This window comes from Melospiza georgiana, chromosome 10 (genome assembly GCF_028018845.1).
Source record: "Melospiza georgiana isolate bMelGeo1 chromosome 10, bMelGeo1.pri, whole genome shotgun sequence".
NCBI lineage: Eukaryota > Metazoa > Chordata > Aves > Passeriformes > Passerellidae > Melospiza > Melospiza georgiana.
In genome coordinates, this window is record NC_080439.1 from 19,134,761 (window position 1) to 19,158,744 (window position 23,984).

A 23,984-nucleotide genomic window follows, 5' to 3' on the forward strand; every position below is an offset into this window, starting at 1 on the left:
GAGCGAGTTCACAAGGGTCAGTGCGAGGGGAGACGGCCCCGGAGGGCGCTGAGGAGCGGCGGGCGCCCCGCCGCCGCCTGACAAGTACCAAGGACCCGCATGGAGAGCTCAAGGCCCGCTCGCCCCGGCTCCAACGACCCCTGCAGAGGCCCATGGGGAGCGCAGGGGGGCCCTCCAGGCGCACCCCCCCACCCCCCTGGGCGGCCTCGCCTCCCGGTTAGGCCGCGGGGCGCCTCGCTGCTGCGGCAGCCGAGGCGGACGGGAGCCGCCGGCAGGACCGGTAGTCGGGCGGGGCGCGCGGCGGCGGGGGCGTGGTAGGGACGGCCGGGGCAGCGGCGGGGCCGGGCGGCGGCGGGACGGCGTTACCTGCGCTCCCGAGCGGAGAGTCCCTCACAGCCGCGGCGGCTCCTCAACCCAACAACACAAGATGGCGGGTGCGCCGCCACGCAGCGTCACGTGAGGGCGAGGCCACGCCCCCAGGCCCCGCCGCGAGACCCGGATGAAGCAGCGGCTCTTCCCGCCCACCCCCTCGTGTGACGTCATCCCGGAGCGGGGCGGGCCTCCAGCGCCCCCTGCCGGACACGCGAGGGCGCCGCAGCGCCATCCCCGCCCCTGCCCTCGCAGTCCTGAGGGGAGATGGGGATGGAGGGACCTGGCAGGGCCGGGGGTACCCGCGCCTCCCGCCCTGCCCGAAAAAAACCCCCGGTAATCAAATCACTGCCTCAGTTCCCCTTGCTCTCGGCACTGATAAGTCCTGTGTCCAGTTTTGGGCCTCTCAATGCGGGAAGGATGTTAAGGGGCTGGAGCATGTCCAGAGAAGGGAACGGAGCTGGGGAAGGGTCACCAGTCTGACGAGGAGCAGCTGAAGGAGCTGGGGAGGGGCTCAGCCTGAGGCTCAGGGGGCCCTTCCTGCTCTCCACAACTCCCTGTGACAGGAGGGTGCAGCCGGGGGATGGCCTCTGCTCCCAGCGAACAGGGGACAGGCCAGGAAAACATGGCCTTTAGCTGCAGCCAGGTGAGTTTAGGTTGGACACTAGGTAGACATTCTTCACAGGAGGGGTGATTAGGCATTGGAAGGGGCTGTCAAGGGAGGTTGTGGAGTCACTGTTTCAGGAGGTGTTCAAGGAATACCTGGATGTGGCACTCGGTCCGGTTGACAAGTGGGGATCAGTCACAGGTTGGACTCGATGATCTCAGAGGTCTTTTCCAACCAGAATGATTCCGTGATTCTGCCACCCTCCCGCCACTATCTCTCACACACACACAGGCGGCCTCAGCAGCGCAGTGTGGCTCCCAGCCTTATCTGTTTCTGTGGTTCCATGAGGCAATTCAGCTTTATCGGTGGCCACAAGAATCTCTGTGAGAAGCCACCGTGTGTGAGCACTCAGTGCCCGGGCACTGGAGGAGCCCTGAGGCCGCTTTGCCGTGGGAGTCACGCTGGGAGGCAGCGGCAGCTGCTGTTGCTGCTGACAGAAAAAGGGCATTAGATGATACATATTTTGACTCTTCTGATGGAAAAATCAGGAGCTCAAGGCAAACTTTCTTCAGCTAAAAATACCAGTTTATTTTTAGTCCCCAAACCCATATTAGTACATGAGGCAGAATAGCCCCATGTGGTTCCTTCAGCGTAAAAAACTATTCTTGGCTGTTACGCATTGCTGAAGGTATAACCGTTTTCAGCTGAAACAGTTTCACTCTAATCATGATGTCAGCCACAACCCATGCAGCTTTCTACATCCTCTTCTAGGTGAATAAATACTTGTCATTGTGTACTGAATGACAGCCAAAAATGATGCAACAGTGAATACTAGTGATTCTTGTGAGCTAATGGGTTGAAAGCGTGTAATTCTTGGGGCTTATTTTTAGCTGAGAGCAACATAGGACTACCTCACCCAAAAAACCTAGAATGGAATTTCTCCATTAGGAGGCTGGTATGGAAAAGCAAAGCTCCCTAGAAAAGGGCTGGCCTCTGATAAGCTGCATTCAATCCCCCTGGTTGTTGTCACACAGCTTGAGCCAATACTAATAATGATAAAGAGAGGGAGGGAGGGAGACCGTGCTGCATTTCAAACTGTCAGTGAGAACTTCCAATTTAATTGCAGAAGCAGCTGTGCCTTGTTATTCTACTTATCAAATGTGAGTTTGAGCACTCAAAAATATTTTCACATGCTCTAAGACAACCTTTATCTGAGATGGAAGATGTTTAGCACTTGTGGAAATTTTTTTATCCCAGTTAGCACAAACATTATATTACTGAGACCAAAAAAAAAGAAAACCCAATTTCAAATTCAAGAAGCATCTGAAACATTCCTCATCTGCAGAACTTGGCATTTCTGTGAAATACCTCAAGGAAACTCAGATGACAATCTTTTGGTAATAGCAGATGCATCTTAAATCTTCCACAATTCATTCAAGCAGAACAGAGAGAATCTCATGAAAATTCAAGACTGTACCCGTGCGGTAAAATTCCTGCATGGCTCAATGACAGAATGTCAGCTGATATTGTGTAGGTGTGAAATCACCCCAGCAGCCAGTCTGGGTACCAAGGGCATGATGTACTTCAGAGCCCTGGATTACTGTGCCAATTCATTCACACTATTAAAAACCCAGGTGCAGGGAAGCAGCATTCCCAACATACTATAAACTTTCCTTACTAACCCCTTGTTTTCACCCATTCTGGCTTGGAGGCAGGAGCTCGCCTCCCTCAGTACACTGGCAAGGCTATGAACACAGAGCACAGCTTTGAAATGAGAAATAATGATCACAAAGCAGCCCAGAAGGATGTGTCACAGTCATGTTTCCCCTTGCCACTCCTGCATTTTTGTTACTTGGAAAAGTGATTCCCCTGTTTGTTGAAATAACCAGGGATTTTGTCTGGGAAGAATCAATATGTTCTCAGCAGCCTGTTTTCCATGCCCTCATTTGTCACATCCCTAAAAATAATGAAAACAGCAGCAAAGCAGGCAAACATCCAACTGCAGTTTTTAAAGTCAGTCACTTCAATGCATCTGTCACCTCAGGTGGCTTGTGCTGAAAGATACAATACCACAATCAAGCTGCTACTTCTGCAGCACTCAATTACTTTAAGATGTCTTGGGTTTATTTGGACACTCCCATAAGGTTAAAATGTTATTTTGTCTCCTTAATCCTCACAGATAAACCCCGAACCCTGAGCCAGGAAGAGCTTGATCACACCATTTCTCTTTCTCTCAGTTGTGACCACACTGAGCTCTTTAGGTGAGACTTCCTGCTGCCATAGGCTGTCCCCTGCAGCCAACAGCAATGACTGTGACAGGAGCATCCTTGAGAAATCCACTGCAATCTGAGCATCCAGACAGGCTGAACCCACCCTTGGTGCTGGCTGAAGTGCTAGTGACTCCTCTATTGTACTTTGCCTACTCTGGGGAAAGTAACGTTTTTGTTAAACAAAATCCCTTCAGGGATCAAGGACTACCTGAAGTTTCCATTCTAGATGAATGAAACACATGAAATACTTGAGGCAAGTGATTGTCCCTTTTCAGAAAGACCACTAAGCACAACAGGTTTTTCATCAAGCTCCTCTACTTGCCATCACCGACTTAAGAGTCACTTGTGGCATGTCAGAAATACCAGAGAGGCAATAATGTACCAGCAAGCACCACTAAAGAGAGTTGGGATTGCCAGGACTTTTGAGAGCCACCTGAAGGGACATCAGGCATAGAAGGACAGAGCATCAAGGATTGTAATAGATAAATTACAGGTAAATATAGCTAAGTGTCTTCACATGGTTTTAGGTGGGAGATACAGTTAGACAACTTCTCTTTAGTACTTCTGCATAACTTAATGACAGTTATCTAATCCAATAATTGCCAGTAAAACAGAACAATTTAGAAAGCAATTAATTTCCCAATGTCCATTTTTGCAAAGCTAATTTCAACACACACATTGCTGCAACTTCTAAATAAATGCACATCCAAAAGCACTTACTGTTCACTGCACTGAATGCAGGTCCCAGCTAACAGCACCCATTTGAACTGAGCAAAACCATAGACAATGCTCATTTCCTTACTGAAACTTGTCAGCTGGAGTTGACTCAATTCTATTAAAATAAAACCACTGGAAAGCCTTTTTCCACCATCTTCTCCTGCAGCCCTGGGCTCCTTACCCAGCTGCATGTGCAAAGCAGCAGAACTCAGCAGTGCTTACTGTGCTGTAAAAAAAAAAAAAAAACAACACAAACCAACAACAAACAAAGAAAAAATCAAGAGCTGCAGTGTCACAATTTTCCTGGGGAAATGGAGAGTAAGGAACCTTCACCCTGATTTTACCTGGCCTCTGAGACCTGAGGACTCAGAGACACAGTGAATGTATTGGCTCAGAGCAGAGCTGCATGGAATGAAATATTTATGGTTTCTATTTCATCACTGGACCTGAAACAAGGCATGGTTAAACCTCTTCCTGAACCCCCTCCTCAGTGTGCCCTGCAGCAAAGCTTAGCAGATCAGCAATAGTAGAAACAAAATTCTTGGAGACATATTTTCACACAGCCATGTATTTTTCTTTTTTCTCCCTTAATAAAGGCAGAACAGGAAATGCAAAAGGAATTCCAGCTGAAGCAACCTGCCCAGCTCCCAGCTGGGGCACTATGGGGGCTGAGACTGAGGCTATTTTAAGATAAGGAAAGGCTGACAACCTTCAGATGTCAACATTTAGCAGCAGGCAGTATTTCAAGTATTTACACAGCCATGTCCCTTTCTGAGGGAATGCAAACATTAGGGCTTTTTACACCAGAACTGCTATGCAGAACAGGAAGTGTTCTCAAGAAGGGGTTGAACACTTCCCCCACTCATCCAAGTCAGGATGCTGGGCTTTGGGGATTACTATTATAATTTATGAAAAATGCTATATTCAAAGACCTGAAATAAGCCACAGACAAGACTGGAGATAACAATGCTTTATTTTTACATTTCAGCAACAGGAGAAATAATTGAAGATGAAATTATCTGCTTTGTTGTAAAGTATAAAAACATTTAATTATAAATATTTAGCTACAAAAGCGTGATTTATAAAATATAATCTGTGAAGATATATACACAGTTTAATCGTTTAGCAATTCTTTCACCTGACATTAAAGAGTAGAGGTTTTTCTATTTATTATTCCATGCTCACAGTTTAGTGCTCACAGTTTAAGAAGCAAAATAGACAAGTGAAAAGATGACTGGTGAGTTTTGTTCTGGGAAAAAAAATTAACATTTTGCCATGAATTTGGGCAAGATCAGAGGCAGAATTTCAGCAAATCCATGTCTTGGAAGAGGTCTCTGAGGGAAGTTCCCCTGCCATGACCAACAGTGTTTATATCCAGACAAGCAATGGGCATCTCAACATTTGTGGGCAAGTTCCCCATGTTTCCAAGAAGAAATGGCCAATAGTATAATGCAAGCCCTCAAATTCAGTTCAGCTAAATGTGCTCACCTTCCTGCTCTCTGAGCAGGGGGTGCTCAGTATGGTGTGCTGGAGTCCTCTGTTGTGCCTCTAATAACATCAAACAATGTCACCTTCATGATTCAGGCTATGAGCAAATTCCAAAATAGAAAAGCCCAGTGTGCCATCCAATTGCACTGTCCAGCTGACAATACCCCCTAAAAACAGATACAGCTGCCTAAGCCTGGAAAGTAACAGTGAAGCTGTACAGTACACTAAATGTGATGGAATGTGAAAGAAGATAAATGGTCAGGCAACTCAGTTTTCTATTCCTCGTTTAAGAGAGCCAGCTTCTTCCCTTTGAAGTCTTGGGGAATCTCACCTCTGATTGAAGGGTTTGTTACTATGGCACTTCAGAGAAGAGAAACTGGAAGACTCTTCAACATGCTGGGTGGCAGAAAATGCTACAGGAAATGATAATGAATTTGATCCATGTCCCTATTAATTATCTTTCTCTCTTCACAGTGTTTTCATGGTGCCTGTGGCACGGGGCTTTGAGGAATAAGAAAAGGGTGACAACACCCAACAGCAGTACAAACATACAGAAGTCAAACTGTACTTTGTACACCCTGATTTACACAAGACCTTACTACTTGCCTGTAAGCAAGGAATGAATTAATACAGGATTAAGAGAAAAAGGATCTATAGGAAAGAATGAAGTAGGCAAACATGACGCTTGTCAGTGCTCACCCAGGATTTGCTACCTGCTGTTTCTGCTTTAGGGTCATGTGCTCCTAACAGTTCAGAGCAAGCAGCCCAGACACAGCCCCCACTATCCACATCAGTATAAATGCATAGTAACTGCAAGAGTTGTGCCCTTAGGAGCTCAGGAGGATCTTCCAGAAAGGAAGGCTAGCAAAGCTGTGATGAGTTTTAGGCAGGATCCGAGCAGTTCTGTCCAGGCAGAGCCCTGATCTGGGAAACGTACCAAGTGGTGTGCAATTTCAGAGTGCATATTGGCTGGTTGGTTACTGGGTGAATGCAGACTTTAACTCCCTGAAAGCTGCTCGGCGGTGCTTCCTTTCCTCCTCTTCCCGCTTTCGCTCATCCTGCTCAGCTTTTATCTCTGCTTCAAACTTACTGGCTGAGGAGAGGGCTTGAGCCTTCATGAGACAGAGAGAAAATAAACAAGTGTCAAGCCTTGCATCAGAGGGAGAGCCAAAGCCTGAGCTACTCCCAGATGAGTAACACAGAACTGCTTGCTGCACCTCCCAGTGCTTGCTGGGATCCTCTTCCAGGACAGCTCAAGTATTAATTACACTGCAATGCTTGGGTATTTACACACCATACCTGTTACTTTCCTTTACTTTAACATCAACAAAAGAAAGGCTACTTACTAATAAGTCACTAACAAGTGACCAAAACAAGGCCATCAGTACTGGGTCACATACATTATTTCTATTACCAGGCAGGAGGGCATAGATTGTGAGTATGCAGTGGGAGAAACTACTGCAGAAAACACTCTGAATCACAGCCAAATCTGAGAACATCATACTACACCATGGATAATCTGCAGATCAAAGAGACATTGTTTACTTGCTGGCTATTTTTCCAGCTTTCATCTCAGTACATCTGCTGTGCAATAGCTGTGTTAGGCTCTTGGGAAAAAACTTCTTATATAAACAAGCAGGATTATTTTCTCTCCAAGAGAGCTTTCAGAAAGGGTGCTTTGTCAGCTTCGGATGGTGTACAGCTCTTTCTGCCAACCCCAGGACCCTGCAGAATTATTTTGATTCCAAAGGTTACAGAGAAAGAGATATCTGAAATCCTACACTCCAAAACACTCCGTTCACAACCGAACTCAGAGTGTTCTGGTTGAGGGAGGTTTTGCAAAATGGGAAAACTCTGTCCCTATTGCATTAGTTTTTCAGGACACCTTTGTCTTTAAAAGAGGTCAGCCACCTAGTTCCAGCCACAGGGACACAGGTCAGCCAGTCATTGCTGGTGGGGTGCAGCCAGACATTGCTCTGGTGTGTTGACTGAGCCACAGAAAGACCCTAGCTAGAGTCCAACAAAATTTGAAAGGAAACTCAGCTACAGCTGAGTAGCTGAGCTTCAGCTACAGCTGAGTTTTTTCATATGCCTCTGTGCCACATCATACCTTAGCTTCAAAGAAGTTCTTGGCTCCTTTGACTCCCTCAATGGACACATCTATCTCCGAGAGCTTCGCCAGAGTCAACAGGCCGCTGTCCTCCTCGAGTTCCCCAGCTGCAGCTTTATGGAAAATCAGCAGGAACTAGCAAGACAGAGAGGAAACATTCAGGTTTTTCACTGAGGCTCAAACAACTTAAAATACAAACAGCACAATCACCTGGAGGGGGGTGGAATTCACATTTCAGAGCAAAGGAAACCAGGTCTATATAAACCAAGTGGCAGCAAGGAGCTTGTGCTCCAGTACACAGTTCTGTTACAGACTAAAAGCAGTAGGAATCTCAGAGGAAAAGAAGGTTTCCCAGGAATCAGAGCCCTGGTAATGGCCAGAGGAAGGAGACCACCTCTGCACCTGCCCAGTACAACCACTGGGCACATTCAGATATAGCTCTTGATGTTCCCATAAGCCCTCACAAGCCCTCCACCAGATTCCCCAGTGTTCTAGGGACTCAGGTCACATCCCATGACACTGAAAGCAGGGCAAACTTAGCTCTAGTTCACCTCAGGCTGAATGCCTCTCTGAACCAAGGCATTAGTGCAGTCCTTTTAGAGAGAACAGCAGCCCAGGTACATGCCCTTGTGACACAGTAGCTTGAACAAGTGTCCACAGAGCAAGGTGGTGAGAAACTTCTGTCCTGCACTGGACCATGTCCATTTAAAAAATCCAGAGTCACTACAACAGAGTGTGTATTGGGAAGTGAATTGCAAAGGGAAATGAAAACAAGAGTTATGTCTCATTCCACAAAAACATACCTTTTCTTTTTGTTTTAACAGAAGGAACAAAACCTGCCTGCTTAAAAATAAAGACATCTGCACCACCATCCACCTGCCAACCAAACCCGAGGTTAAGATGTGGAAGCTCTAGGTGTACTTGCAGAGGTCCTGTAAGTCCCTGCTATTCTTGGCGACCCCAGGAGGTGTCTCAGTGCTTGGAACAGTGCAGAGAGAACAGACACAAGGACAAGCCACTCAGGTACAAAAGGAGCACAAAGCAACAAAGCTGTACCAATGCAGCACTTCAGGCCAGGCCAGAGGACTGCAGACACCAGGTAGGCTTGCCCTGAAATCACTTTGCACAGGAACATCAAATATCTCTAATGCTGTGCTCCTCAGACTGCCAGGCTGGGAAGTCTGACGTTTCCTATTGAGAGCCCGAGCTGTCCCAGAGGAGGGCAGCAGAGTCCCAGCATTCACACTGACACAGCCCTGCTTCAAGCTGCTCGCAGAAGCTGGTGGGAATGCAGGAGTTTGGGTAGGCCTCCCATGAGGAAGGGTGTGGGGATGACAGCACCGCTGGCCTCTCGCACAGGCAGCTCACCAGGCACTGCTCCATGCAACAGCCCCTTAACCTGTGAGTGCTCAGCACAGGGCAAGCACAAAGCAGGCTGGCTTTGGCAAGGGAATTTTCCTTCTCCAAACACTTTGTAGCTGGTTGACCCTGGCTGGATGCCAGGCTACCAAAGCCACTTTATCACTCCCCTTCTCATCTGGATAGGGGAGAGAAAATGTAACAAAAGTTCATGAGTTCTAAGGCCCTGGAGAGATTATTCACCAAAATACTGTCATAGGCAAAAAAGGCTCAACTTGGGGATATTAATTGAATTTATTACTACTAAAATTGGAGCAGGATGATGAGAAGAAAAATAAGTTTTAAAGACACCTTCCCCTCACCCCTCTCTCCTTGCCAGCTCTACCTCCTGCCTCCAGCAGCACAGGGAGATAGGGAATGGGGATTATGGTCAGTTCTTCACAGGTTGTTCCTGCCACTGTGCAGGGAGAAGAGTCCTTGCCCTGCTCCAGCATGGGCTTCCCATGGGTTCACATCTTCCTTTCAGGCAACCACCTGCTCTGGCATGGGTATCCTCCATGGGCTGCAGGTGGATTTCTGCATCCCCATGGACCTCCACAGGCTGCAGCCTGTTTCACCATGCTCTGCACCACAGGCTGCAAGGGAACCTCAGCTCCAGCACCTGGATCACCTCCTGTCCCTCCCTCTCCACTGACCCAGGTGTCTGCAAAGCTGTTCCTCTCACATATTCTCACTTCTCTCTTCTCTGGCCATAATTACCTCTGCACAAGAACTTTTTAACCTTCTTATATATGTTACCACAGAAGCATTACCATCATTCCTGATTGGCTCACCTCAGTCAGTGGCAGGTCTGTCCTGGAGCCAGCTGGCTTTGGCTTACCAGACACAGGGGAAGATTCTAACAGCTTCTCACAGAAGCTACTCCTTGCAGACCTCCTATGAAAACCTGGCTATGCAAACCCAATACACACACATAAGAAACAAACTAAATACGTGGTTCACTGGTTTTCATGTAAAAAATAAATGGCTTCTTTAGGAAAGAAACCCAATCCTTCCCAAGACGTCCTCTCCCTCTGCTCAGATCCACTGGGCTCAGGCTAGTTCCCCTTTGCCCCCACCAGGCACTGTGACACAGAGGGCTGGCAGCTAGGCTGGAATTAGTCATGCTTCCTCCTGCTCCACCCTGAAAGTCCCACTTCCTGGCATTGGAAAAGAGCAGTGAAGACAGCACAATCCTGAGGTCTGATACAGCTGTCACCTGGGGAGGGACTGGGTCATGAGTACAAGTGAGCATGAATCATCCTGCAACTTAGGGATGGCGCAGCAGTCTCTAGAATATAGGCTGCTGTGGCCACAAAGGGCAGGCTGAGTTAAAGGAAACTTGGGACTAAAACACTGCTTAGGGTGGACAGAGCACAATGTCAGTCCCAAGGATCCAGCAAGGTGCACTAGGGGACATCATGCTGGTTTCCTACAGGAGCTCAGCAGCAATCGCTCCAGCACACAGCCTGCAGCCCACCTTACCTTGGGGTATTGGTTCTTACTAACTAGAGAACTCCAGCAGTCTGCATTCAGCTCCCACTGCCAGCCTGTGTAACACCCTTGCTGGGCCCAGGACACACCATGTGCAGTTAAGTCTCAAGGAAATGTCAACAGAGAAGCAAAAGTGAATAATGCAGGTAGGTACCTTTCAAAGCTCTGCTCTCAAAGAGGACAACACGACCCAGACTTTCCAACCCACTAACCTGGTAAATTGTATCTGCTGTCACATCCTTCATGACCCAAGACCTATGCCAAGAGCCAGGCTGGGCATCATGCAAGGAAAGGGGTGGGACTGACAGGCAACAGCAGTAGCCTTGCAACAACAGCTTGCCAGAAAAGCAGCACTATGTAAGGATGTGGTTTGCACCAGCCCTGGTAGCAAACACATCATGTGAATCAACATTTCAGCTGGTGAGGGTGTAGAGGACAGTGGGTGGATTTCTGTGTGTTCTAAGTAGCAGTTCCAATTACACATTACTATCACAGCAATTAACTCCAGTTTCCTGTGGTAATGATGGAACTACACAGTCAGAGGCGTGGGGATTTTTTCCCTCCACTATACCTTATCATTTTAAGCCTAAATTTCATTATTTGAGTCATGGCAGGAGCCCTGTACAGTTAATTGTTAATGTATTGGTGGACATTCAAAGGTCAATGGTACAAGGCAGCTTTCCTAACAGGGCCTGTGGCTCATCAGCAGCCTGTTTGCCAGGGAACAGCTTATCTGGGATGGGAGGACACTACTCAAAGCAGTAGAAAAAGGTGATCTATTGCAAGTGAAAGAGGTCCCTACCAATTCTGTGGCCAGGCCACAAGAAGAGTATGTTCATATATGTATGCCAGGACTTGGTATTCTCTGGATAGGCAGACAGGAGCCCTCAAGTGCTATAGATGCACCCTCCTGAGTTCAGATACTCATTTAAACCTGGTTTCTTCTGGGATAAGCTGAATAACCTGAGTCACCTTAGTCACCCTCCACATGCTTGCTTGCCACCAATGAGAGGCAGAATGGGACAGGCCTATGGTTGAGGTCTCCTGACCCACCAGGAAACCTGCTTCCCTGTCAGCCCTCTGCCTGAACACAGCAGCTGAACAGGGCACATCTGCAGCACGGCAAGAAGCATCCTGCTCCTCTCTACCACAGGAAGCTTTGTGTGTCTGCCAAAGCTGCTGTGTAATTTGTCCCCAGAGCTCTGCCAGTGATGCTCCCTCATTCCAACCCATGGGCCTCTCAAGCTTGTTGCATGACCATTGTTTTCCCTTCTGGCAAGACACTTGAACAGCACCAGCTGCCTGTGCCACATGCCAGGGGCTGGCAGCACAGGCACCCCTGCAGGAGGCTGTGCTCCAAACAGGTGGCAGCAGAAGAGCTGCTCTGCTACTCATGCCATGCCACTGATGCTGGGACATCATTTCAGGGCCTTGAGGATAAAGGCATTTCTCTTCCATGGGAGAGAGCCCCTGCAGCAAGCCCAGAGGCTGCCCCCAGCTCTTCACTGCAATGAAGGGAGGCCCAGAATGCACACGGAGGGCTCCTGAGCCTACACAGGGATTTGGCAATCAAACACCTTGGGCCATGGGCATGGTGCTCTTCCTGCTCCACTGGATTCTTTGCTACTTCCAGTTCACCTCTGACCGGGCAGCAGGGAACTCAGGGACAGGCTCTCAGTTCCCAGATTTGCATATCCTTTCTCCTCTCTCATAACCCAAGTCTTTGGCCTCTGTCTTTTTGTGCTGCCCTCTCACAGTGAAATAAACCCCACAAAGCCTTTGGGGCACAAAAGCAGAGGAATGTGGTGTGATGTGCCAGTGCAGAGATGGTGCAGCAGCTTTATGAGTGACAGTCACCCCCCATACCCCAACCAGCCCAGCCAGTCACAGGCCTTGGCTGCTCATCCTCCCTCCCAGCACTGACAAAGCTCTCAAACTTCCACAATGGAGAGCCTGATGTTCTGAGCCCTACCCTGGAAGAGGCATGGTGAGATCATCATGCCTGCAGAAACTAGGGAGCCCAGCTGCTGGGGCCCACTGCAGGCATCCCACAGGCCAGAAGGAAGCAGCACAGCCCTCAAAACTGGTGCAGGACATACACAGTGCTGCCCCTCCTCTTGCTGCCTAAGAGGCTGTGGGTTAATTCAGAAAGCCACAGTGTGACATTTGCTTGTGACTGAGCCAGCTACCAAAGTCTGAGAGGATGAGTTGACGCAACAGGGGCTTTTGGTACCTGGGTTCCTCATTCCTGCTGAGATGATTTGGGTACCCCTGAGTACATGCAGGTCACTGCTCAAATCTCCTCTCTTCCTCTGCCTGGCAGAGGATCCTGGCCTGTCCTCCCAGCTGTCACAATAGAGTGGTAACAGACAGACCTGTTTGAGCTGTGTCCCTGCTGAGCCAGCATGCAGAGCCAAACTGCTGCATCCACACATTTATTCCTTGCTGCAGGGAGGTGACCACCCCTCATAAAGCTTGCCATGGCTGGTCTCTGCATGATGCAGAGAGGGTCCCAATACCAGCTGGGAGAGAGAGCCTTTTGTGCCCCATGATCTGAGCTGCTCCAAGCAGAGCTCCTGCACTGCACCTGACATGAGGCCTCAGCTGCTGCACCACAGGAGCCAAGCAATGAGACCTGGAAACTCAAGGGACATAACTCCCTCCAGCTACAACAGGGAGCTCAGTGAGCATTCCCAGCAGCTGCAACAGGGCTCAAATGTGCTTCCAAAGCAAGCAGGGAGGTTGGAGAGCTTTGGCATCAGGTACCATGACTGCCATATGGAGATGGAGGTTAGCAGTGTTCCACACCCTTGACATGGGGAAGCTCACTGCCTTCTGCACTGCACCCCAGCACTGGAAAAACACAGAGGTGACAGCGCTACCTGCAGCCCACAGATATGGGGCCCAGCTGCCTCTTCCTTCAATCCCACAGCCCTGTCTGTTACTGCAGCCACCCTCACCTCACGGAAGCTGAGCTTCCCATCAAAGTCTTCATCCACCTCCTTGATCATGTTCTTCAGCCCCAGGTGGGTCTGAGGGGCTCCCAGCTTTTCCATCATGAGCTTCAGCTCCATCAGGTCAATATAACCATCCCGTCCTGAGTCATACCTGCAGGGTGCAAAGGGGAAAGGGTTAACCATCACCATCCCCATACTCATCCACCCAGAAGAGGAACCATGCACATGGATAAAGTCACTGTGAGGTTCAAAGCTTAGGGGAGAGCGGAAGCTGCATGACATGGCCAGTGCTGAGATATATTAAGCACAGAGAAGTAGCTGTCAGCTTTCAGAGCTGTCTCACCAAAGAGAGAAGTGCTCAGGGGAGCTCAGACCAAACAACCCACACAGAAGGAGCACAGAGGAACTCAGCTTATCTCAGTGAGATTTCCATTTCACTCACTTGCCTGTCCAGCACGAAGGCAACTTGCACGCAGCTTACACCATGCACCAATGCGGTGAGGCAAAGGCATGCAGAGTCAGCTGCTGCCAGGTTTCCTGCTAGTTTCAAGGAGGAACAGGGAGCAGAGACCAAGCAGAACCTCTTGGCAGAAAGCAATCTTTCTCTGTAAGCAAAACTCTCCCCCTCTAGCTGTTAAGATCTTTTCTCTCCAAAATGCTTTTGTACTACAACAAGCACCACTAAACAGCTGCACTTCAGGGCAGCTGTTTATTCTGTAAGCCCGGGCAGAGCAGAAAGACAGTTCCAGGGGAGCACAGCAATTCTAGCCAGGGCTGGGGTACCAGGGCTGCACCACAGGGTGAGGCTGGCAGAGGAAACCAGTGCCCACCTCCAGAAGCAAGACTAGAGTGGGACCATGCTCCCTATGGAGCACAAAGAACTGCAAGGACTCTTCAGAGGAAAGCCCCCGTGCAAGGGGAGGAGTTCTTTAGGGATGGGGAGGCAGCAAGTGATCTGCTGTGCACAGCCTGGGACTGTGCACCAACTCCTCCCAACATCTGCTGCGGGTGTGGGTAAAGCATCCGGCCCATCCAGCAACCAGCTGCTTCACACCCACCAGGGCTATCACCGCCTCTCAAAGTCCAAAAGTTGCAGGGATGGGTGCTCTGTTATCAGCCACTCAACAGCCCTCTTTCATCCTGGTCTTGCCATCAAGGTTCAGCACAGAGCTAGGGCTTCACAGGAGAGGACAGGGCAGAGTCTCCCAAGCTGGGCTCAGCCTTGGCATACAGCCTGCCATTGCCCCCCTGCCACCATCTCAACCCTGACAGAGTTAAATCCTTTCAGCCATTTAGCAGGAAATCCTAGGCACAGTGCTGAAGCTTTTCAGTGGGCAGGAGCCAGCCAAAGCCCCCCAGCCATCATCTTTTATTGACTGTTAGCGCTCTTCCAAAGAAATGAGGGCTGTAGCTATCCCAGACAAAGATCTGCACAGTTGTGGTTACCCTGGAAGAAAGCCCTTTCCAGCTGAAAAACCTCACAGCCACAGAGGAAGCTGTGGCAAAGGAAGGCACGAACAAAGCCACCAGCCCCAAACTGCATACAGGCGAGGGCAGCACAAGGCAGAGCTGCTGCCAAGATCTCTGCCCCTGCTTTCATGAGCACAGGCAGGCACAGCATTCTCCCCAAACTAGGGTGGCCTCCACGACTTTCCAGAGTCCCACCACCCCCACAAATACTTCTGATACTCCTTGTGGCTCTTAGTTTCCAAGGGTCCCAGGACTTAGAGACTCCCAATGACAGGGACATAACTGCCAGACTAGGCTGGCACAGAGCCCCTGCTACCCCTGCCTGCACTCTCTATACTCAGCGAACCCATGAGCCCTCCAGGCTGGACCACCTTCTGAAAAACTAGGAAAGAAACCTCCATCAGAGCAGAAACCAGGTCACAGACCTGGGATGTCACAGGGAAGAAGTACAGCAGGTTCTTCACAGCAAGGAAGCTGTCAGTTAATTAAAGCACATTCACAGCATTACCCAACCCAACACTGAGATGCACTTCTAAGACATCACAGAAGCATAGCAAGTGCAATATTTAATTGTCAATTTGCTTTTCTTTCAAGTTTGGGAGAAAGGGTGCAGAGCTGTCACTGTTGGAGATGCAGTGCTTTGATTAGACACAGCAGCAAAATGTGCAATGGCAGAGAGGCACCTGGGGTTGCAGGTTTTTTGGGGGGCCTAGCAGGCTCATGCTGCCCTTTGGCTGGGTGCAGAAATAAAGTAATTCCAAGGTCCCCTCCAAGGGCTGTTCACCTGGGGCTGGGACACTGCCCAGCCCCACACAGAAGCTCTGTGTAACAGAGATGAAGGCAGAAGTAGGGCACAAGCACAGCCCATGCCTGCTGTGGTCATCTCACCCTCCTGTTATGGACACTACCTGTAGGTAAACGCTGGCCCAGGGGCCAGCACACTGCCCTGAAAGGGTTAAGCATGGGGCACAGCTTCAGGGCTCATCCCTGCAGAGAGGCAGGACAAAGCCAGGATTGTGAGAAATGGGGTCTTGCCAAGAGCAGGCCTGGCTGAGCAGCACTCTGTACCAGCCACACAATGGGTGTTGAGCATGAGTACAGCTGGTGCTGAGAGGCACCCAGAAATCAGGTTACCAGTCCCCTGCACTCAGGGACAGCCAGACAGAGGGGCACTGAAACACAATGGCAGCACCCTGCAAACTGCCACATTCCTTCCCTGCCCCCTCACCTCCTACAACAGCCAAACTATTTTAGGACCTGGGTACAGCCACCCAGCTGCTGCACAGCCAGACTATTTAGGGAGAGGCATATTTACATGGCACGAGAAACAGCACTATTCATTCCCCACCGCCCACCCCCAACAGACCACAGGCATTCAGCACTGTGGGGCACAATGCAGACTGCACCTTGCTGGCCAGTTGACGCTCCCAGCACACCTCAGTCCTACCAAAGACCCCACAGTCTGCCTTTTGAGAGATCAAAAAACTCCCCTGTCTGCCTTTTGGGAGCCCCCTGTCAGGGCCCTGGGCTCAGACAGCCCTAGGCACCTCTCACACACAGCTCCTGCGTGCTGGTGATGGACAGCCATTACCTTCACAGGCAGAGCTGGAAGAGGGCACCAGGGCAAGTTAAACACAGCCCAGCATCCAGGGGAGCCATCCCAATCTGAACTCCAGGAGTGGAACGGCAAGAGCACGCAGCACTCAGGTGAGCCCTGCCATCACTCACTGTCCTGCTCTGACACCAGTGCTTTGCTTCCTTCACATTCAAAGCTCCCCGGGGTATGAGCCAAGCCTCACCCGAGTGATGCACAGGCATTACAGACAGAGGGGAATTGTGTCACAGGCACAGACACCTCATGTCACAGGAAGGCCACTCCAGCTGCAGGTCAGTGCCGTGGTCACAGCTGGGATGCCGCAGGCAGGTACGGGCACCGTGGCTGCTGCGATGAAACTTTGCCACGCTGCTGCCACAGGAGCGTTCCTGGCAGCAATGAGACACAGCAGTGGCTGCCAAAATCTGCTGCAACAAGGATGCACCCAGATTCTCGTGCTGGCTCGCTTCCACCCGGACTGCAGAGCGTGCCTGGCTGCTGAAACACTGGGAGAGGAAAGCAGGACACAAAAGCAGAGGAAGGGGGGAATACTTGCTGAACAGACTTGCTTAAGAGCACAAAGTCTGTTAGGCACAATTACTGCCCAAGTGAAAATATTGCACTGGGGTTACACAGGTGCTGGGGGTTCACATTACAGAAGAAAGAGGGATCAGGAAGGGAGAAAAAAGGAAATGCCAAGGACTGCATCACTTGTAGTGACTCTGTAGTCACCTTCCAGCTGCCTCTAAAACCCCACTTAACAAAAAAGGACAACTGAATGAGAAATTACAGATGCTGAAGGATCAAAGAGCAGTTTCTAAACATTCACATGTCTTGAGAAAAGCTGGAATGAGAACCTGCCCTCCCTGTACATGCTTGCTGCACCTTACCTTGCTTCACAATACTATGGGCACCTGTACTTTGATCTGCAGTTCCTGTATGCTGCAATGGCCTAATTGAGGCTTTGAAGTAAAGCAGTTGGAATAATGGTGCTAAAGTAATAATCTCCTCTTAAATATTTCAAATCCTAAGTAGCACTTTATTCCCTCTGAGCATTGTGTTTCACCTTACATGGAGAAGGGGGTGCTAATCTCTGCTCCCTGATATCCAGTGATAGGATAAATGGGAATGGTTCAAAACTGCCTCAGAGGAGATGAGACCGGACCTGAGGAAACCTTTCTTTCAGCCTGAGAGGGTTGTCACACCGTGGAACAGCTTCCTAGAAAGGTGGTCAGTGCCCCAAGTCTGTCAGTGTCTAAGAGACATTTAGACAATGCCTTTAATAACAGGGCTTAACTTTTGGTCAGCCCTGAAGCCATCAGGCAGTCGAACTAGATGTGATCATTGGTGCTCCATTCCAAATGGAATAGTCTATTCTATTGCCAAGAGCTTTGGAAACAATTCCTCCATACCAGGGTGGGGACAGGAGCAGGCTCCTTGGCCACATGCAGCTTCATCCTCCCAGCCCAGGCAGAAGGAGATCTCCAGCTTTTGGAGGGACATGAGGGCAAAATGAGACTCTCCTCCACTAAGATCTTGTCCAAGCCATTGGGCAAGACCTGCAGGCCCAGGCTGAGTGCCCATGAGAATAACCTCCCTGCCCACTGGAAGTCCACAGACAGCCCACAGCAGCTCTGGAGAGAGCAGCTCTGCTGCAGCACAACAGACAAGGCTGGGGCACCTGGCAAAGTGGCTCCAGGAGGGCAAGGGGACATCACTGCCTCTCCTACCAGCCAGATGCAAGGCACTTACGCAGTGTGTGGGCAACACAAGAAATTCCCTAGATATAAAAAGCAATAGCAAGACTGGAATTTCTCCACTCCCTTGTGCCCCACAGATGAAGCTGGTCTCTGTTTTCCTCCCCCCTACATTTCTCATAAAGGTCATTCCTGCCAGGCAGAGCCTCCCTGCCTGGCTTTCACGCTCCCCTCTGCCATTTTCCTGGACAAAGATGGCACCAAGGGAAGCTGTGAGACTCCAGAGGCCCTGAGAGTTCACTTAGACAACTCAGGAAAGAGAGGTTATCATGGTCCTCACATATTGTCAGAATAGGCAGCTAATTAGGTCACATTATAATTAGCCTGAGCTGCAGACTTCCTGGTTTCTGCCAAAAAAATACCCATCCTGAGAGCTGCCTGCCCCCAGCACTCCAGCAGATACCTGCACCCCATCTCCAGTGGAACGGGGCCAAAAAAAAGAGATGCTGACAAGAGGAGGCTTGGACAAGAGAAGGGGGAAAAGTGAGCCCAGCTGTGGCAGCCAGAGCAAAGAGCATTACTTCTGCTCTGGAAGGATGCTCCTGGTGTAGCTAGCAGCACACAGCACTGGCTGGAGCACTATATTTTGAGAAGTCTCACTTTCAGATGAGTTCTTTGCTCCCACCCTGGCAGTCACAGCCACCATCCATTCCATGGGATGCCCTGATAGGCATTCAGGGCAGCTGCTATCACCAGGACATCTTTTTAGCTGGAGCACCATGACCCAGCCAACATCATGCACAGGACTACAGGTTCAAATTTAGTCTGAACTACAGATTTAAAAGTCCCACTAAACTGATAAGAAACATTTTTTTTTTGATGGGAAGTTTCATAGTGGAAACCTGGCATCCTGTGGCAATGAGAAGATACTAAAGGAAAAAAATAAGCCTTTGAGAGGGGGATGTAAGAAAGACCCCGAGTTTTGGTGGCCAGGGCCAACAAGCCATACAGAGAATTAAAGCCTTAATCACATTAACTCAAGCTCTGACTGACAGGAATTAAGGGGACCATTTCCTCTCCTCATGGAGCACGTGATGTCAGCCAATAGTTGAGACAGGTCACCGGCAGCAGATTGAGCAAAGACGAGATCCTCTGCCACTGCAAACCTCAGGTGCCTGTAACAGTGAATACCAGGACACAGTTTCTGGCTGCCTGTCCAGGAAACACAGAGGGGTGCATGCAGCCCACCTTCTCCCCCATTGGCACCAGCAGTTCTCACAGGGTATGCAATGCTTTCCAGCTACATTGACCAGCTGATTAGCATTCAACTGCAAAGCCAAGCTTTTCCTGCTTACAAGGCTAGTGTTTAATGAGCTCATTGTTGAAAAATTAGGCTGCAATTCAGCTCTTCCACTTTTAATTTCCCAAAACCACCGCTATTTCTTTCCTTTTCCCTCTTGAGGCAGTGCCGCTGCCAGTCCAGGCTCTCACGCAGAGCTTTCAGGCCTTGCCTGCATTGTTTGTCCTCCAGCCCTCACAGCACCATGTCTCAGCGTTCCAGAGAGTGGATCCCCTTTAAGCACAGTGAAAAGGGACACAGCAGAGAGTGGAGCAGCAGTCCTGCCTGGACCACCTCGCTTCCTGCACCAGCTGCCAACACAACACTGACTGTGCAACAAAGAACTCCCAACTCCAGTAAGCTCACAAAAGCCCATCGCCTGGTCTCCTGTGGCAACAGCCCGGCTGGGACAGGCAACACCCCGCAGTGCTGGGAGCTGACAGCATTCAACCAGCTCTTGATAGTCTCACAACAATCCAAGGTGCCCAAGGCAGCTTTCAGCTAGGAGAACAATGATTTAACAAGGCACAAATCTCACTTCAGTCACCTCCATAAGGTGAAGTACATCTTCACACCTTGCTCTTTTGTCCTCCCATCTCCTGCCAGGCAGCAGCTCCCCCCCAGTCTGGCAGCGGGTTGTGAGGCTGAAAGGACACTGGTCCCCAGGAGCCCACGGGTCTGTGGTGCTGGAGGGAAAACTGAGTGCAGACAAAGGTACACAGACACAGCCTAACTGCAGGAGCAGAACACAGTCTGGAGGAGAGAAAAAGGCAGGATCATGGTCCCGGGGAGGGCCGAGCCTTTCTGCTTACAGAAGCAGCTCTCCCTGTGGCTAGCAGCAGCTTGACTTTAACACAAACCTTCCTGCTAGGAGGGGAATCCCATCCCAGCCCCCACGAAAGGAATAGCAAGAGGAAGCTCACCCTTTGCTTGGGTGCACGGGAGGGAGCACCAAGCCCGGCAGACAGGACTCTGCGTGTAGCTCGGACACTGCCAGGCAGAGCCAGCAGGACTGCTTAGGGGTGCTCAGGGTCGCAGCTCTTTCGGGCACTCGTCCAGCGCCTCTGCCGGGTCCCGGCACACAGACCCAGCTGGTACCCAGGGTGTGGGGCAGAAGACTGCCTGCGCTTTCCCCCCGTCCTACCCAGAGCGTCCCGCAAAGCCATCGCTCCTGGGAGTTCACCAGAAACAGCCACCGACCCAATCCCAAGCAGAACAGAGACCGCGAATTAAACGCAGGGCTGAGCCCCAGACAAACTCTACGAGCCCCCCCGGCAAAGCACAGGGACAATCTGGGGCTCAGATGGCGCTGCGAGGGCGCCGCGGCTTCCTCCAGCCCGACCGCAAAACCGCGGGGAAATGCGAGCGTGCCGCTGAGAGCGGGCAGCCCCGCTCCAGATGTGCCCCCGGGGGCCGGCGCCGGGAGGGGCTGCGGGGGAAGGCAGAGCCCAGCCCCGGAGCCCACGGGCCGGGCAGCGAGCCCCCCGCCCCGCTCCCGCCCCACTCACAGGCGGAACATGCGCTCCATGTCCTTGATCTGCCGGCGGCTGAACTCCTTGAACTCGGTGTAGGGGTTGAAGACGGCGGCCCGCCGGGGCTGCGCCGCGCCCTCGTTTATGTCCTGCCGCCGGCACAGCTTAGCGCTCAGCTCTGCGCCCGCGCTGGCCGTCAAGCAGCTCCGATCTTCCACCTCCTCGGCCGCCGCCGCGTCCTTGACCGCCTCTACCTCGCCCTCCGCCGCTGCCCCACTCTCCTCCAGCTGCAGCCGCCGCTGCAGCTTCTGCGCCAGCTCCTGCGAGGCCATGGCCCGGCGCTCCCGCCGGCGAGCGGCACTGCTGCCCGCCTGAGCCCCGCTCCGCTCCAGCCAGGACCGCCCGCCCCGGTGCGCAACTTTATTCCCTCGCTTGGAGGGAGCGGGGCGGGACGGGGCGGAGGGAGGCTGGGACGGGGCGGGCACTTAAGGAGGAGCGAGCGGCGAGACGGGGGGAAAGAGGGGAGGAAGGAGGGTTGTGGGGATTGGTGCTACTGGATGCGGAGGTACCCCGCGCATGTGATGTGCCAGTATTCCCCAAGCTGATCTCTGACACGGATGCTCTCCCATGTAGCTATCCCGAAATAGATGCTCTCTCATACAGTAGCCATCCCCATATGGAAAACCCACACAGGCCGTCTCCTCACATTCTCATGCAAGGAACTCCCCACTTCATGATCACTCTCCGACGCATCCCTCGTCCTGGGGAGGACCCTGTCACAACCGATAGGATTCTCCCCAGGTCCCCCCTGCTCCCCACAGCCGGACGCTCAGCTGGCGCTGGGATGCACAGACCGCGTACACCCCACAGCGCTGCCTGCTCCGCTCCATTCCGTGGGGCGAAACGTGCCCCGAACCCGACCGGGAGCCCCCCGCGCTGAGAGAGAGCAGCGGGACCCCCTCGGCTCACCAGGCGCTGCAGGGACGATGGAGATCAGGCTTGCCCCGCACCATGGCAGAGGGACCCCTTAAGCCCTTCTATGCGCCTCCCCTCTCTTACCTCCTTGGTCTAAAATTAGCCCAGGACAAAGCTCGGCTCAGGCCTGGATTCCCTCTCTTCCCCAGAGAACGCGGGCAGCAGGCGGCCTCTTCCCGCCACCCAGCCCCCCTTCCCACGACAGTGCCCAAAGCCACCTCTGCTGTCCCCCGGCCCTTGCAGGGGTGTCCCTCACAGGACTGTCAGTCCCTCGCCTGGTGGTGTGAGCCTGATGGCGTACCCGAGATGGTATTAGGGCTGGCGTGGGGCGGTTTAGGGTGGCGGCTGATGGGATTTACCCACCGGGGAGGAGGGGGAGAGAAAAGAACCGGCTCGGACACGCCGCCTGCTTATGGCTCCCGCGTGCCCGAGCCTGTGCGTCACGGGGAACCGGTCCCAGCGTCTGTTATGTGGCTGTTTGACACCTCCGGGCAGGTAGGAAGCAGTTCTCTGATGTGGTGACCTGCAGTTGACCCTCTGGGATAAGCTCATTCCCACCAAACCTACTCAGAAAATGACTGATGAAGCCTTTTGCAGCCACGCTGCCTGTACATACTGCCTGGCAGCTCTAGGCTGTCCCAGCGAGGGTCGGGAGGCTCAGGACAGCTGCAGGTTCACCACAGCATGTGACACAGGAAGGCCACTGCAGGTATATTACCTGGATATATATTATTATATATCCAGGACTGCCTGAAAGTAGGCTGCTGTGTGGAAGGGGTGGCATGTGCTATGCCCACACCGCATTGCCCTCACGTCTGTGATGGAGAGACACCTTCCACCCAGAGAGGAATGGGGAGGAGAGCGGGGAGCTCTGCCTGGGTCACTGGCCATCCTGAAGAACAACGAGCCCAACAACACAAGGCGCTTCTGTGCCTGCAGGGTGTCCAGGGAAAAGAGTAGCTGAGGGTGAAATGAGCAATTGCAAAGCCAGGCTGCCATCTGGTGGAAGTAGAGCTCAAGGCTGCGGCTATGGGTGGGAGAATGTCGCGAGGGAGGGGTAGGAGAGGCAAGGAAAGGCGAAAAGTAAGCAAGGTAAGGCAGGGATTTGCATGGCCTTCTCTTCCCATATTCCAACTCCATCCCTACAGTTGTTATCCTGGCCCCATAATTCCTATCAGCGACACACAGTCCTGTCTCAGCCCTACAATGATTCCAGTTCCAGCCCCACAAGCTCCATCAGCTCTGATGTTTCTGCTCCAGCTTTACATCCTCCTGATGCTGCCATGTGAAGCTGCTCCTGGATCAAGGCAGGATCTTCATTTCAGCTTCAGTTCTAGAACCCGTATTCCAGCTCCAGCCCTACAGTGCCTATCCTGGCTCCACAGCCCCTATCTAGCCCCACAGTGGTTCCACCCTAAGCCCCACATTCTCTATGTAACCACCAGCTCTACTGCCTCAGTTCCAGCTCCTCAGCTTTCCACTGCCTCTGGCTAAAAGCTGCTCCTGGCTATCACTTTGCTGCTGTGCTGTTGACAAGGTGATGAATCAGTAACTGTCATCACTTAAATATCTCTAGGAGCTGCCAGACTCATCCCAATGGGGCCTCAACTGTGGGGGCAAAAGAGCCCTGGCCTGCAGCGCACACCTTGCCCTGCATGCCACTGCCCACAAGACCCTCAGCCAGCATTAGGTGCTGGAAACAGTGGTTTGGTCCCTTGTTCTGCACCCCATAATGTGCCCCTGGGCTGTATCCAAGCCACAGGAGCAGCCCTGAGACCTCCACTCCCAGCTTGTGTGGGTACCATTGCTGGGAGGGCTGGAACTCCCCTGACAGCTCCTGCAGCCCCCAAGCTCCAGCTCCATTCCCTTCCCCATGGGATTTATCCACCTCCAGCCTCACCATTTCCATTGCTCCACATCAGTTTGGGTCTAGATCCAGGTTCATTTTCTACTGATTCTATTTATTATTTATTCTCTTAGTTTTACATTGTCCTAGTTGTGTTAAGATTTATTTATACTGTTGCATT

At 51.6% G+C, this 23,984-nt stretch overlaps 2 protein-coding genes across 11 annotated transcripts in view; both read right to left on the reverse strand.

Annotated features, from left to right (window-relative positions):
* GIGYF2 (GRB10 interacting GYF protein 2) overlaps nucleotides 1-452 on the reverse strand; it is a 75,681-nt gene extending 75,229 nt beyond the window's left edge. For 5 of the 10 annotated variants that reach the window (XM_058030910.1, XM_058030907.1, XM_058030911.1 and 2 more), the window contains exon 1: nucleotides 367-431. The gene's annotated coding sequence lies outside the window, so the exon portion shown is untranslated. Of the gene's footprint in view, nucleotides 1-366 lie in introns of all 10 variants that reach the window. The other 5 variants (XM_058030906.1, XM_058030902.1, XM_058030905.1 and 2 more) reach the window with 3 other exon arrangements.
* A 4,466-nt stretch (nucleotides 453-4,918) lies between these two features.
* EFHD1 (EF-hand domain family member D1) lies at nucleotides 4,919-21,386 on the reverse strand. The gene is made up of 4 exons (XM_058031053.1): nucleotides 21,019-21,386; nucleotides 13,414-13,561; nucleotides 7,562-7,696; nucleotides 4,919-6,563 (listed from the first exon to the last, which is right to left on the reverse strand). The coding sequence occupies exons 1-4, from the start codon at nucleotides 21,312-21,314 to the stop codon at nucleotides 6,429-6,431; spliced, it is 714 nt and encodes a 237-aa protein (XP_057887036.1). The 5' UTR covers nucleotides 21,315-21,386; the 3' UTR covers nucleotides 4,919-6,428.
* Nucleotides 21,387-23,984: the final 2,598 nt, after the last annotated feature.

Excerpts from the sequence above, each read along its gene's own strand:
- EFHD1 (XM_058031053.1), bottom strand. The coding sequence starts at position 21,314 with ATGGCCTCGCAGGAGCTGGCGCAGAAGCTGCAGCGGCGGCTGCAGCTG. Across the intron at positions 7,697-13,413 it reads GGAAGCTCAGCTTCCGTGAG|TTCCTGCTGATTTTCCATAA; the intron begins GTGAGGGTGGCT and ends CTGTCTTGCTAG. Across the intron at positions 6,564-7,561 it reads AGAACTTCTTTGAAGCTAAG|GCTCAAGCCCTCTCCTCAGC; the intron begins GTATGATGTGGC and ends TGTCTCATGAAG.